The sequence below is a fragment of the Triticum aestivum genome, chromosome 6A (assembly GCF_018294505.1).
Source record: "Triticum aestivum cultivar Chinese Spring chromosome 6A, IWGSC CS RefSeq v2.1, whole genome shotgun sequence".
Taxonomy (NCBI): Eukaryota; Viridiplantae; Streptophyta; class Magnoliopsida; order Poales; family Poaceae; genus Triticum; species Triticum aestivum.
Genome location: NC_057809.1, coordinates 501,101,268 through 501,116,676, shown reverse-complemented (window position 1 = coordinate 501,116,676; position 15,409 = coordinate 501,101,268). Strand labels below are relative to the sequence as shown.

General features: G+C 42.4%; 1 protein-coding gene across 2 annotated transcripts; it reads right to left on the bottom strand.

Annotated features, from left to right (window-relative positions):
* Positions 1-1,205: 1,205 nt before the first annotated feature.
* On the bottom strand, positions 1,206-3,705 carry LOC123130831 (lipid phosphate phosphatase epsilon 2, chloroplastic). Of its 2 annotated transcripts, XM_044550633.1 has the most exons (4): positions 3,282-3,703; positions 2,366-2,591; positions 1,932-2,005; positions 1,206-1,708 (listed from the first exon to the last, which is right to left on the bottom strand). In XM_044550633.1, the coding sequence occupies exons 1-4, from the start codon at positions 3,573-3,575 to the stop codon at positions 1,481-1,483; spliced, it is 822 nt and encodes a 273-aa protein (XP_044406568.1). In that variant the 5' UTR covers positions 3,576-3,703; the 3' UTR covers positions 1,206-1,480. The 2 variants fall into 2 exon arrangements, with proteins under 2 accessions (XP_044406568.1, XP_044406569.1); XM_044550634.1 differs by lacking the exon at positions 1,932-2,005 and having other exon boundaries at positions 3,282-3,705.
* Positions 3,706-15,409: the final 11,704 nt, after the last annotated feature.

Below are 15,409 nucleotides of genomic sequence, written 5' to 3'. Positions count from 1 at the left end.
GTACGCATGCACTCTGGTTCATCCCCAAAATAGTGGGTTCTGATTGAATTCAGTCGTATCCAGTCGAATCGAATCGAATCCGCTCGAATATACTGTCCACAATATAATCTAACACACTTAGAGCTACCCTAAGAACCCTAAGTACGAAGCAAAGGGAGATTTGAGAGCTTACAGTTGGGGGTGCCAGTGTAGCGTACGCCGACCGTGGCAAAAAACCCAGCGGGAATAGGGGTGCTGGCGCCGCCGATGAAGAGGACCCAACCATTTTGAGGGCCGCGGATGTGCACCTCGTCCCGCGCCGACTCGAATTCGAAGATGACGCCGACGTCCTGGAGCTCCCCTCCCCTTGCACTGGACGCATAGAAGAAAACCTTCGTATGGGGGTAAAAATTCCTCCATAAGAGGGGCGTGTAAAGGACGACGCCGATAGGTATTGGATCCCCGCCAGGTTTGAGCCGAAGGAGAGGACCACCGACTCTGGTGGCGGAGCCAGAGCGATCAGCACCGGCGCTGCATTGGCCTGGAGTGGCGACATGCTACAGAAAGGGGAGGGAGCTCGCAGTGCCGCCGCCAGATCCACTCCGGCTGCAGAGAGGCTGGCAATCCACCTCTCTTGGATGGGATTGCTGCCGATGATGGTTGGAGTGGGTGGGGCATGGTGAGATGGCGGCGTTGCCATCGGAGAAACTGAACTGGCGACGAGGTGAGAGAAAGGGAGTGGGTGTGAACTGCCGAGGGAGGTGACGGGAGGGGGCGTGGGGAGTTATGAGCCGTCGTGTCATCTCCTGCACTTCCCTATGCGTGCAGGCGGTCGCCACGCGTGGCTCGAGCGAGCCTGGCTTGCAAAAAGGCCGATTCAGCCATTCCTCTAGAGCCATGCCTAGGCCTGCTTTGAGGTTCGTACGGCCCACAATCGCATGTGAGTCAGGCAACCAAACGGGCAAAATTCTACCCATGCGGGCCTGGCCCGACCTAATGTAACCTACCAACAAACACGTCTTATGTTGTTGCCAGCGCTTTCCCGGGCCGAAAGTCATAGTTTAGTCATGACAGTAGTGCGACCAAAATACTACAAAAGTCTCCCAAATGAAATCTCTATCTCTACTGATAATAATGAGCAGTACTTCTTGCGGTCCGTCGCGCAATTTTGCAAAAAATCCCTGCATGTTTTGTGAATTAACGAGTAGTACACACTTTACCGCCGGTGACCATAAGTGGGTTGCTTATTCAAGTAAGGACAACATCCTAGCACCGGTCCTTCCACATAACAAAAGTAGACGCGAGTCAATGAATCGTGATGAATGTAACTAGACGGAATTCCTATGTGTCCTCAAGAACGCTTTGCTCACTATAAAATTGTTTGATATGTTAGAAGAATCAATAATGCACAACAGAAAATCAAAACTGCTATTTCTTCTGTTCAGTGGGCTTTTGAAGCCAATCGGTTTAATTATCCATTAACCTGCCGCGGCTATCTGTATCATTGCTCATCCTTGAACCACTGCCGAATGATGTAGACGACGAAGGCAACACAAAACACTTCTGAACCAAGGCCGACCGGAATTTTGACCCACAACGAGGAAGCAAAAGCTTCCCGCACAAACAAATGCCAGAGTGCAAACCACATAGTGCTGAAGGCTGATCCTACAGTAGCGCCCACAAGAACCTGGTTCAGTGTGTGGAGACGCTGCGATATCCGTAGCCACGACTGCATGCACATAAGGGGGTTAAAGATTATAATGTGCTAAAGAATTCAAAGATTGTAACCCAAGAGTATGTCCTGCAATTTAGATGATTGAAGGTGAAAAAGTCTACCAAGCAGAAATTGACTAGAGTGAGCTAAAGAACTTAAAAGATTTAACCACAGAAGAGTATGGTCCTGCAATTGAGATGATTAAAGGTGAAAGAGTCTACCAAGTAGAAACTCTTACTAGATAGGAGGCCGATGCTATAGTTGTAGCCCCAATAATCATTGCCAGATAATTTGTCCCAAGCCAATAGAAGACTGCGTTGCAAAACAACCCATATAAGATAATTCACACATTCCTTTTCATTGAACAGGTGGACATTTGATTGCTAACGTCCATGGAGGTATTGTTACAAACTTTTAACTGATAAGCATCTAGTTTCTTTGTTTAGCACAAAACAGGCATATTATTCCTAGTTTAGTCTCCATTCATTGTGTTTACTAGAATAGAAAAGCTATGCGGCAAAAACTGAGGGAAAAAAAATAGTTACGGAGATACTGTGTGCCATGTTTAAAATGAACTAGGACCGATCTCCTGTCAGCATTTATGCTTCCGATGTTGCCAGGAGTATATACTGAGAAATAGTATGATGGTTTAATGAATCTAGAAAAGCTTACCTGAAAGAACTAGAAGTGTTGCAGCATAGAAAATGGATTGGGCATGGGATGATGGCATCCCAGGATCAGACCGCAAAGCTGGTGCCGGCCTTTCATGGTTGAGCAGTTTTTTAAGAACCGACGAAAGCATAGAGTTTGCTTGCGCACCCATCAAAGCCCACATAATTTCAGAATCACGCTTCCAAAGAGCCACAAAAGCAAAAGAACCAGCAACCAGCCATTTACTCTGGCACACAATGTTAAAATTTCAGTACAAGGTCCAGAATCCCAAGTAAATAGCAAAAGCTTTTCTCTTGAAGGTAAATAGCACATAGTTAATCATCTAAATTCCTCTCAGAAAAACTTATCAGATACAGTTGCACAAATCAGGCATTAGATGACTAAGATAGTCTACAACTAAACACAGTAAATGTGTATACAAAATAATAATCAAAAAAGGCTTCATAAATAATTATGTGTATAAAAAAACTAAAAAAAGCTTCATAAATAATGTTCACACAAGAACAACCTAGCTGGCGACATATATTGCAGTTAGACACCTACAATCAACTTAAAAAAAAGGTAACACCTACAATCAACTAAAAAAAAAGGTAGACACCCACAATGATGCTACTAAAGCAATGCATATTCTCTTCAGAGATCAAATCAGAATATTCTAGCGTTTCAGTTCCTTTTTGATAAAGCCTCCTGCCTTTCAGCATGGCAGTGTTCCAACTTTCAATGATCAGAGCTCATTTTTTTTTTTTTGAAGGCATCAGCACCGGGTCCGTAACTAAGCAAAGCTCATACTAATAAGTAAGACATACTCCCTCCGTCCCAAAATAAGTGTGGAGGGAGTATGAGATTCCGAAAAGGATCAACATATGTCATAGGAACATATACAAATTGCAGCTTCTTAGCAAAAACGAGCACTAACCATCCCATTCAGCGCCGCCTCGACGGGCGTCCACCGGGTTGCCGCCGCCTCCGCCCTCTGACCGGGCAACTTGTCACCTCCCAGCATCGCCTCCCCCTCCCCAGCAGAAACCCCAGGCTCCCGGGATGACCCACGCCCGACCATGGCCATCTCAGCCATGCACAAGACGAGCCGCCGCGGCGACCTTGGCCGCCGGCTACGCGGAAGCGAGAGTAGCCGGTCTTTGCGCTGCGGGAGACGATTCAAGCGCACGGGCTCGACGCGCGGCCATGGGGCTGGTGGCGACAGGAGCATGGTTCTGCTGACCGCCAGCGTGGGAGCGCGGCGCGGGAGAGGCGGCGCTAATGCGGGGGGAGAGCATCTCGGCTATCCGAGGATTTTGACGGGAGGGGATTTCTCGGTTTGGCTGGATCGTGATGGTCCCCTTGGCGTTTTGGTCAATGCGTGCTTATTTGGTCGAAAATGTGGGATGGACTTTTTGTGGGCATTCGCGTTAGAGAAGCACGTGTTGTGCTACGTCCTGATCATAGTTTAGTCACGTATAGTGCGACCAAAATGTTGCAAAAATCCTCCGAAAGAAATGCAGAATAAATCTGAAAATGGGATTGCTAAATTTTAGTCTACTGAGACCTAGTCGATGCTATATTCATAAGATTTTACATGAAGATCCGTAAAATTTTTCTTTTAACCTTTATTTATTTATTTGCTATACCACTTGACTGAAACTTGATTAAGTTTTAGTCAACCGAGACCTAGCCACACCCATCTGAAGAAGCTACATATAGCATGACTTCGCACCGGTCTCCTAAAGACTCCCCAACTCTCTTTTGGACAATTCCAAGTGTTCTAAAAAGGACTTAATAATTTTGTCCCATTCACCCCCCCCCCCCCAATACCAATTGTAGGAACGAAGTATATCTGTGGGGAGTGAATGCGAGATCTAAAATTTCTTTAAATCTCTCATAACCCAACAGCAAAACGAAGATTAATAGTGAACAGAGATCAAGAATTAACCACCGAACGAGAACTACAACGGCCATCGAGAATCAGTAACATGGTCAAGACATAATTCACAACATATAAACGAAAGTAAATAGAGTGAAGGAATGGCCAGTGGTGCTCAATGGCGACAAATATTTGGTAGACCAGTTCGCCCTTCTGCAAAAAGCTACGTCTGCTTGGAGGGGTTTGTGATTGAACATAGAAGATAAACTCTCTTCGTCCTATTTCTCCTTGACAACTGATTCGTTAACCAGTGCCGACCACTCATGGTAGATACTTGAAGCGATCTTCGAAACTTTACAGATTTTGTCTTTGTGAATCACAATTATTCTTAGTCACTGAAATAGTTGATACCTAACTGTCTATAGAGTTCGCAGCTCTCAAGAATAATTGGCGGAGCGTACTGGACTTAGATTCGAGTGATGCTAAACCACTGTTTATTTTTTCGGCTCTTGAGTTTTTATCTTAGTGGATTTTAAACTCAAATAACTCAGAGAGGGGTTGCTCACACAATCTTCTTCAAATCACATAGAGCAACCAATGGTGCACGTTGGATGGGATGAACTATTTATAGCCACGGTCTTCTAGATGGGAAAAGACCATTTTGGACATGACCACTCGGCCAATGCCTAACCGACACGTAACCAATGTGCAGATTTTTGAGCACAACGATGATATTACTTGTGGAGCACGTAATGCTAACTCCTCAGTCCGAATCAAATCTATCGCAGCGAAGAACTTCGTCTCTTCCTGACGAGTATAAATTCGGATCACAAAGAGATTTATCGCAACTCACATAGATTTTGGTTTAGCATTAGAGTACCGGAAGTTTCGAACACTATGCCCCTCTTAATAGTACGATGGTTCTATGACTCAAGAAAGAGAAGAAAAACAAAGAAATAAAATAATACGTCTTTTGTCGTCTTCCAACTTCTGGGCTGCAGTCAATTTCTCCGGACACATATCGAACCAATTTCTTTGTGTCAAAAAAAATTGAAGGGTCACTTTTGACAGGCATAACCCTCGGTGATAATCCTCGCTGCCTCGTAGGAGATTATCTTCGGAGTTTGTTCCAAACTCCACATGACTCTAGGGACTTGTCACTCCGTGTGCACTAGCAAACACATTAGTCCCATTGTTTATGTCAACAATCTCCACAACACAAAGAGGCAAATTATTGCACCAACAATCTCCCCCTTTTTGGACGATTGTTGACAAAACAAATAATCATCGGAGTAAGGGTAGATAAGTGAATAGTATAAAATGAAAGTGAACAAGTTTTACTTGTCTTGAAGATAAATGGGCTTCCCCTAAATGTATCCGTGGATATATGAGTTCATGTTCATGGTGAAGCGAAATTCATCAGATATGGAGCCATCAGTATTAACTCCCGCGCGGAGGGCAAATGGTGTATATGTTCATATGATAAATCGTTTGATTTTCAAAGGTCGAGTGCTTGGTGCGAGGAGGCCCAGAGTAATCACGAATCTTCTCAGCGTCCATGGTGAAGTGAAATTCATCATCAATGATAGCATCAATGTGGTTGACGGTGTCCTGGATATGGGGGTACTAACCCAGCCGGCCCATTCTCCTCGGGTTGGGTCGGCAAGCTTTCATTCGTGATCAATATGGACGCCGGAAGATATACGCAGGAGGCGTGATCAAGACTGCCTCCCCCAAAGACTTGACGTATACTCCAAGATCTCTGCCACCGCCTAGCTGTTAGGACATATTTCCCCCTAAGTGATTTTGGTGTGATTGATGACAATGTGTTTATGGACTAATTGTGTGCATTGAGTATTTCAGATAATCGAGCATATGGCAGAAGACGATTTGAGCCCCTTGGAGCTTCAGAGTGAAGACGGCTTTCTTTCCCGTATTTCATTTTCGATGGACTTGAGTTGTAGGAAAAACCGTACTACCAAGAGGGGGTCCGCTTCGGAAACTTTTGGGTTGAATCATCATGTACACAATCATATTGCACCCTAGTCATCTTTCCGCTTTTATGGAGTTGTCCTCCTGTTCTGCAGAAAAGGTTGTGGAGAGCTGCCAGCGAAAGTACCACGAGCTAGTTCCGCTCATACCCCCGCCCTCTGCTTGGGTCCCTTTTTCGTGTCGGGTTCTATGGTAGTCCAGTGGTAGTCCCAGCAGAGCGAGCGGAAGTAGAAGCGGCAGTACCGCCTCTAAGCGGTAGTATCGCCCCTACCATCGATGCCACTGCTGCTTGGTGCTTTGCTCTCTCCTCAGGCCTTTGCTTTCATCTGCGGTAGTTGGGAGCCATAGTCCCGGCGCTAAGCGGTAGTACCGCCCACCGTGGGCGGTAGTACCACTGTGGTCGTTCTACCATAGTCCTACCTATGCACTGTAACATTACAACCCCATCAGTAGTACCGCTGGGGAGAGCAGTAGTACCGCTCCGGCGGCACTATTGGCTCCTGGCCCAGTGCCATTGCACTTACTACCGGTGACTATCTCTTGGGCGGTAGTACCGCTCCTGGAGTGGTAGTACCGCTTGTGTGTGGGCTGGCGGTTGCATAACGGTTAGATTTGTTCCCCACTATATAAAGGGGGCCTTCTTCCCCAAGAAGACCTACCTCTTCCTCCCCAAACTCCATTGTTGCTCCAAAGCTCATTTTCGCCCGATCTCTCTCCCTAGCCAATCAAACTTGATGATTTTATAGGGATTGGTTGAGAAGGCCCCAATCTACACTTCCACCAAGAGAAATTTGATTGCCCCCACTAATCCCTTGTAGATCTTGTTACTCTTGGGTTTTTGAGCACCCTAAATGGTTGAGGTCACCTCGAAGCCACATTCCATTGTGGTGAAGCTTCGTGGTGTTATTGGGAGCCTTCAATTCGGTTGTGGAGAGAGCCCCAACCTTGTTTGTAAAGGTCTGGTTGCTGCCTTCAAGGGCACCACCAGTGGAATCACAACATCTCGCATTGTGTGAGGGCATGAGGAGAATACAGTGGCCCTAGTGGCTTCTTGGGGAGCATCGTGCCTCCACATCGCTCCAATGGAGACTTACTTCCTCTCAAAGGGAAGGAACTTCGGTAACATATTCTCGTCTTCACCGTCTCCACTTATGGTTATCTCTTACCTTTACTTTGTGCAAGCTTTACTTGTGTTGTATCCTTTGTTTGCTTGTGTTCTTCGTGTTGCTAGTATCTTATAGGTTGCTCACCTAGTTGCACATCTAGATAACATATTTGTTGCTAACCCTAATTTTTTAAGAAAGGTTAAAATTGGTAGTTGCCTATTCACCCCCTCTAGTCAACCATATCGATCCTTTCAATTGGTATCAGTGCCTCGTCTCTTTATTAAGGGTTTCATGACCCGTAGAGTATGGTTGACAGAGAGGAGGAGGTGTCGAGGCCGTGAAGTTGAACTCGATCACTTGAGATGACTTAAATGAAGCTATGGCTTCACTTAAGACGTCTATGACGACCGAGGTCAAGTCCATGCTTAAAGAATTACTTGAGGGGTTGAAAACTTCTACCGATCTGTTGCTTGTGGTTAATCCCACCACATCGGAGTCGGAGGCCAATTCCGGCAAGGAAGCGGCTAAAGGCACTCAAACCGCCTCCCCTCAAAACAAGAATGGGACGGGAACTTTTGCCTCGGTTCCCCCTCCCCCGGTCTATGGAGGACCGTGATACGTCTCCAACGTATCTATAATTTTTGATTGTTCCATGCTATTATATTATCTATTTTGGATGTTTAATGGGCTTTAATTTACCCTTTTATATTATTTTTGGGACTAACCTAGTGACCAAAGGCCCAGTGCAAATTTCTGTTTTTTTGGTCTATTTCAATGTTTCGCATAAAAGGAATATCAAACGGAATCCAAATGGAATGAAACCTTCGGGAGAGTTATTTTTGGAACAAACGCAATCCAGGAGACTTGGAGTGGACTTCAAGGAAGCATCGAGGAGGCCATGAGGCAGGGAGGCATGCCCAGGGGGGCAGGCGCGCCCCCACCCTCGTGGGCCCCTCGTGGCTCCCCTGACCGACGTCTTTCGCCTATATATACTCATATACCCCTAAAACATCCGAGAGCACCACAAAACCCTATGTCCACCGCCGCTACCTTCTGTACCCAAGAGATGCCATGTTGGGGCCTTTTCCGGAGCTCCACCGGAGGGGGAATCGATCATGGAGGGCTTCTACATCAACACCATAGCCTCTCCGATGATGTGTGAGTAGTTTACCACAGACCTTTGGGTCCATAGTTATTAGCTAGATGGCTTCTTCTCTCTCTTGGATCTCAATACAATGTTCTCCTCGATCTTCTTGGAGATCTATTTGATGTAATTCTTTTTGCGGTGTGTTTGTCGAGATCCGATGAATTGTGGGTTCATGGTCAAGATTATCTATGAACAATATTTGATTCTTCTCTGAAATCTTTTATGTATGATTTGTTATCTTTGAAAGTCTCTTCGAATTATCTGTTTGGTTTGGCCTACTAGATTGATCTTTCTTGCAATGGGAGAAGTGCTTAGCTTTCGGTTCAATCTTGATGTGTCCTTTCCCAATGACAGCAGGGGCAGCAATGCATGTATTGTATTATTGCCATCAAGGATAAAAAGATGGGGTTTATATCATATTGCTTGAGTGTATCCCTCTACATCATGTCATCTTGCTTAATGCGTTACTCTGTTCTTATGAACTTAATACTCTAGATGCATGCTGGTTAGCGGTTGATTTGTGGAGTAATAGTAGTAGATGCAGAATCATTTCGGTCTACTTGTCGCGGACGTGATACCTATATACATGATCATGCCTAGATATTCTCATAATTATGCACATTTTTATCAATTGCTCGACAGTAATTTGTTTACCCACCGTAATACTTATGCTATCTTGAGAGAAGCCACTAGTGAAACCTATGGCCCCCGAGTCTATTTTCCATCATATAAGTTTCCAATCTATTTTACTTTGCAATCTTTACTTTCAATCTATATCATAAAAACATCAAAAATATTTATCTTATTATCTCTATCAGATCTCACTTTTGCAAGTGGCCGTGAAGGGATTGACAACCCCTTTATCGCGTTGGTTGCAAGGTTCTTATTTGTTTGTGTAGGTGCGAGGCGACTTGCGTGTAGTCTACTACTGGATTGATACCTTGGATCTCAAAAACTGAGGGAAATACTTATGCTACTTTGCTGCATCACCCTTTTCTCTTCAAGGGAAAACCAACGCAGTGCTCAAGAGGTAGCAAGAAGGATTTCTGGCACCGTTGCCGGGGAGGTTGCACCAAGTCAAGTCAAGATTTGATCTCCTAGCAACTAGCCATTTTTGGCGCCATTGCCGGGGAGATCTACGCACAAGTCAAGACATACCAAGTACCCATCACAAACTCTTATCCCTCGCATTACATTATTTGCCATTTGCCTCTCGTTTTCCTCTCCCCCACTTCACCCTTGCCGTTTTATTCGCCCTCTTTTCCATCCGCCCTCTTTTTTCGTTCTCCTCTTTTTGCTTGCCTCCTGCTTGCTTGTGTGTTGGATTGTTTGCCGCGATGGCTTTACCAAAAAGTGTTGATCCTCACCTTAGAAGATTGGAAGAAATTGAAAACAACGTTAGAAGTTTTATGTCCTTGCAGTTTGAGCATAATAATTTCTTCAGAAACGAGCTTAAAGAACAAAAAAGTTTTATGGGGTACATGAATAAAGAGCTCGATGATATGTCTAAAGAATTTTATGGTTTGAAATCTCAGTTCGCTCATCGTGAAAACTTAATAGCCCAAATTTCGGATAGGCAGGCAACCTTAGTTAATAAGATGGCCGCCAAACCGGAAGAACTAGACGATAATAAGAATGAAGATCTAAAAGTGATTGATGTGTCTCCTATTGAATCTTTGTTTTGCAATATGAATTTTGATAATGGTGGGACTGAAGATGAGTCAACTTTAGTTAAAAGGTGTCCCAATGATTCAGAGTTTTTAGATCTTGATGCAAAAATTGGTAAAAGTGGGATTGAAGAGGTCAAAACTTTACATAGCAATGAACCCACTATTTTGGATTTCGAGGAATTTAACTATGATAATTTTTCTTTAATAGATTGTATTTCCTTGTTGCAATCCGTGTCAAATTCTCCTCATGCTTATAGTCAAAATAAAGCTTTTACCAAACATATCATTGATGCTTTAATGCAATCTTATGAAGAAAAGCTTGAATTAGAAGTTTCTATCCCTAGAGAACTTTACGATGAGTGAGAACCTACTATTAAAATTAAGATTAAAGATAATGAATGCTATGCTTTATGTGATTTCGGTGCTAGTGTTTCCATGAGTCCAAAAACTTTGTGTGATGCGTTAGGTTTCTGTGAATTTGATGATTGTTCTTTAAATTTGCATCTTGCGGATTCCACCATTAAGAAACCTATGGGAAGGATTAATGATGTTCTTATTGTTGCAAATAGGAATTATGTGCCCGTAGATTTCATTGTTCTTGACATTGATTGCAATCCTACATGACCTATTATTCTTGGTAGACCTTTTCTTAGAACGATTGGTGCAATTATTGATATGAAAGAAGGAAATATTAGATTCCAATTTCCATTAAGGAAAGGCATGAAACACTTTCTTAGAAATAAAATTAAATTACCTTATGAATCTATTATGAGAGCCACTTATGGATTGCATACCAAAGATGACAATATCTAGATCTATTCTTGTTTTTATGCCTAGCTAGGGGCGTTAAACGATAGCGCTTGTTGGGAGGCAACCCAATTTTATTTTTGTTTCTTGATTTTTGGTTATGTTTAGTAATAAATAAATCATCTATCTTCTGTTTAGATGTGGTTTTATGCTTTTAATTAGTGTTTGTGCCAAGTGGAACCTTTGGGAAGACTTGGGGGGAGTTTTTGCGATCTTGCTGTAAAAAACAGAAACTTTAGCGCTCACGAGATTTGCTGCCATTTTTTACTGGAGAGTGAGATTAGGTTGATTATTTTTGAAGATGATTAATAGAAAAATTACTCAGGTCCACAAATTTATTTCAGATTTTTTGGGGTTACAGAAGTATTCGAAACCTACAGATTACTACAGACTGTTCTATTTTTGACAGATTCTGTTTTTCGTGTGTTGTTTGCTTATTTTGATGAATCTATGGCTAGTATCGGGGGGTGTGAACCATAGAGAAGTTGGAATAAAGTAGGTTTAACACCAATATAAATAAACAATGAGTTCATTATAGTACCTTAAGTGGTGGTTTGTTTTCTTATACTAACGGAGCTCATGAGATTTTCTGTTGAGTTTTGTGTTGTGAAGTTTTCAAGTTTTGGGTAAAGATTTGATGGATTATGGAATAAGGAGTGGAAAGAGCCTAAGCTTGGGGATGCCCAAGGCACCCCATGGTAAAAATTCAAGGACAAACAAAATCCTAAGCTTGGGGATGCCCTGGAAGGCATCCCCTCTTTCGTTTTCATCCATCGGTAACTTTACTTGATGCTATATTTTTATTCACCACGTGATATGTGTTTTGCTTGGAGAGTCTTGTATGATTTTAGTCTTTGTTTTTTAGTTTACCACTACCATCCTTTCTGTACACACCTTTTTGAGAGACACACATGAATCGGAATTTATTAGAATACTCTTTGTGCTTCACTTATATCTTTTGAGCTAGATAATTTTGCTCTAGTGCTTCACTTATATCTTTGTAGAGCACGGTGGTGGTTTTATTTTATAGAAATTATTGATCTCTCATGATTCACTTATATCATTTTGAGAGTTCTCTAGAATAGCATGGTAGTTTGCTTTGGCTATAAAATTAGTCCTAATATGATAGGCATCCAAGATGGATATAATAAAAACTATCATAAAAAGTGCATTGAATACTATGAGAAGTTTGATACTTGATGATTGTTTTGAGATATGAAGATGGTAATATTACAGTCATTCTAGTTGAGTAGTTGTGAATTTGAGAAATACTTGTGTTAAATTTTGTGATTCCCGTAGCATGCACGTATGGTGAACCGTTATGTGATGAAGTCGGAGCATGATTTATTTATTGATTGTCTTCCTTATGAGTGGCGATCGGGGACAAGCGATGGTCTTTTCCTACCAATCTATCCCCCTAGGAGCATGTGCGTAGTACTTAGTTTCGATAACTAATAATTTTTGCAATAAGTATGTGAGTGCTTTATGACTAATGTTGAGTCCATGGATTATACGCACTCTCACCCTTCCACCATTGCTAGCCTCTTTAGTACCGCGCAACTTTCGCCGGTACCGTAAACCCACCATATACCTTCCTCAAAACAGCCACAATACCTACCTATTATGGCATTTCCATAGCCACCATACCTACCTATTATGGCATTTCCATAGCCATTCTGAGATTTATTGCCATGCAACTTACCACCGTTCCGTTTGTTATGACACGCTTCATCATTATCATATTGCTTTGCATGATCATGTAGTTGACATCGTATTTGTGGCACAACCACCTTTATGATTCTTTCATATATTTCACTCATGAGTCATTGCACATCCCGACACCGCCGGAGGCATTCACATAGATTCATATTTTGTTCTAAGTATCGAGTTGTAAGTAAATAAAAGTGTGATGATCATCATTATTAGAGCATTGTCCCATGTGAGGAAAGTATGATGGAGACTATGATTCCCCCATAAGTCGGGATGAGACTCCGGACGAAAATAAAAAAAGGAGAAAGGCCATAAAAAGAGAAGGCCCAAAAAAAGGAGAAAAGGAGAGAAAATGAGAGAAAAAGAGAGAAGGGACAATGTTACTATCCTTTTACCACACTTGTGCTTCAAAGTAGCACCATGATCTTCATGATAGAGAGTCTCTTATGTTGTCACTTTCATATACTAGTGGGAATTTTACAATATAGAACTTGGCTTGTATATTCCAATGATGGGCTTCCTCAAGATGCTCTAGGTCTTCATGAGCAAGCAAGTTGGATGCACACCCACTTAGTTCTTTTGTTGAGCTTTTATACACTTATAGCTCTAGTGCATCCGTTGCATGGCAATCCCTACTCACTCACATTGATATCTATTGATGAGCATCTCCATAGCCCATTGATACGCCTAGTTGATGTGAGACTATCTTCTCCTTTTTGTCTTCTCCACAACCACCATTCTATTCCACCTATAGTGCTATGTCCATGGCTCACGCTCATGTATTGCGTGAAGATTGAAAAAGTTAGAGAACATCAAAAGTATGAAACAATTGCTTGGCTTGTCATCGGGGTTATGCATGATTTAAATATTTTGTGTGGTGAAGATGGAGCATAGCCAGACTATATGATTTTGTTGGGATAACTCTCTTTGGCCATGTTATTTTGAGAAGACATGATTGCTTTGTGAGTATGCTTGAAGTATTATAATTTTTATGTCAATATTAAACTTTTGCCTTGAATCTTTTGGATCTGAACATTCATGCCACAATAAAGAAAATTACATTGAGAATTATGCTAGGTAGCATTCCACATCAAAAATTCTATTTTTATCATTTACCTACTCTAGGACGAGCAAGAATTAAGCTTGGGGATGCTTGATATGTCTCCAATGTATCTATAATTTTCGATTGTTCCATGCTATTATATTGTCTGTTTTGGATGTTTAATGGGCTTTAATTTACCTTTTTATATTATTTTTGGGACTAACCTACTAACCAAAGGCCCAGTGCAAATTGCTATTATTTTTTCCTATGTTAGTGTTTCGCAGAAAAGGAATATCAAACGGAATCCAAACGGAATGAAACCTTTGGGAGAGTTATTTTTGGAACAAACGCAATCCAGGAGACTTGGAGTGGACGTCAAGGAAGCATCAAGGAGGCCATGAGGCAGGGAGGCGCGCCCAGGGGGTAGGCGCACCCCCCACCCTCGTGGGCCCCTCGTGGCTCTCCTGACCGACTTCTTTCGCCTATATATACTCATATACCCTGGAAACATCCGAGAGCACCACGAAACCCTATGTCCACCGCCGCTACCTTCTGTACCCAAGAGATGCCATGTTGGGGCCTTTTCCGGAGCTCCACCGGAGGGGGAATCGATCACGGAGGGCTTCTACATCAACACCACATCCTCTCCGATGATGTGTGAGTAGTTTACCACAGACCTTTGGGTCCATAGTTATTAGCTAGATGGCTTCTTCTCTCTCTTGGATCTCAATACAAAGTTCTCCTCGATCTTCTTGGAGATCTATTCGATGTAATTCTTTTTGCGGTGTGTTTGTCGAGATCCGGTGAATTGTGGGTTCATGATCAAGATTATCTATGAACAATATTTGATTCTTCTCTGAAATCTTTTATGTATGATTTGTTATCTTTGCAAGTCTCTTCGAATTATCAGTTTGGTTTGGCCTACTAGATTGTTCTTTCTTGCAATGGGAGAAGTGCTTAGCTTTGGGTTCAATCTTGCGGTGTCCTTTCCCAATGACAGCAGGGGCAGCAAGGCATGTATTGTATTTTTGCCATCGAGGATAAAAAGATGGGGTTTATATCATATTGCTTGAGTTTATCCCTCTACATCATGTCATCTTGCCTAATGCGTTACTCTGTTCTTATGAACTTAATACTCTAGATGCATGCTTTATAGCGGTCGATGTGTGGAGTAATAGTAGTAGATGCAGAATCGTTTCGGTCTACTTGTCGCGGACGTGATGCCTATATACATGATCATTGATATGTCTCCGTCGTATCTATAATTTTTTATTGTTCCATGCCAATATTCTACAACTTTCATATACTTTTGGCAACTTTTTATACTATTTTTGGGACTAACATATTGATCCAGTGCCTAGTGTCAGTTCCTGTTTGTTGCATGTTTTTTGTTTCACAGAAAATCCATATCAAATGGAGTCCAAACGGGATCAAAACTGACAGAGATTTTTTTTGGAATATATGTGATTTTTGGGAAGAAGAATCAACGCGAGACGATGCCCTTCGTGCTTACTGATACGTCTCCAGCGTATCTATAATTTTGATTGCTCCATGCTATTATATTATATATTTTGGATGTTAATGGACTTATTTTTTTACACTTTTATACTATTTTTGGGACTAACCTATTAACCGGAGGCCCAGCCCAAATTGCTGTTTTTTGCCTATTTTAGAGTTTCACCAAAAAGAAATATCAAACGGAGTCCAAA

What these genes read in the sequence shown, in the direction of transcription:
- LOC123130831 (XM_044550633.1), bottom strand. Translation starts at nt 3,575, where the DNA reads ATGCTCCTGTCGCCACCAGCCCCATGGCCGCGCGTCGAGCCCGTGCGC. An exon ending in AGGCGGCGCTGAATGGGATG is followed by an intron (nt 2,592 to 3,281) that starts GTTAGTGCTCGT and finishes ATTGTGTGCCAG; the next exon opens with AGTAAATGGCTGGTTGCTGG. An exon ending in TAGCATCGGCCTCCTATCTA is followed by an intron (nt 1,709 to 1,931) that starts GTAAGAGTTTCT and finishes ATGTGCATGCAG; the next exon opens with TCGTGGCTACGGATATCGCA.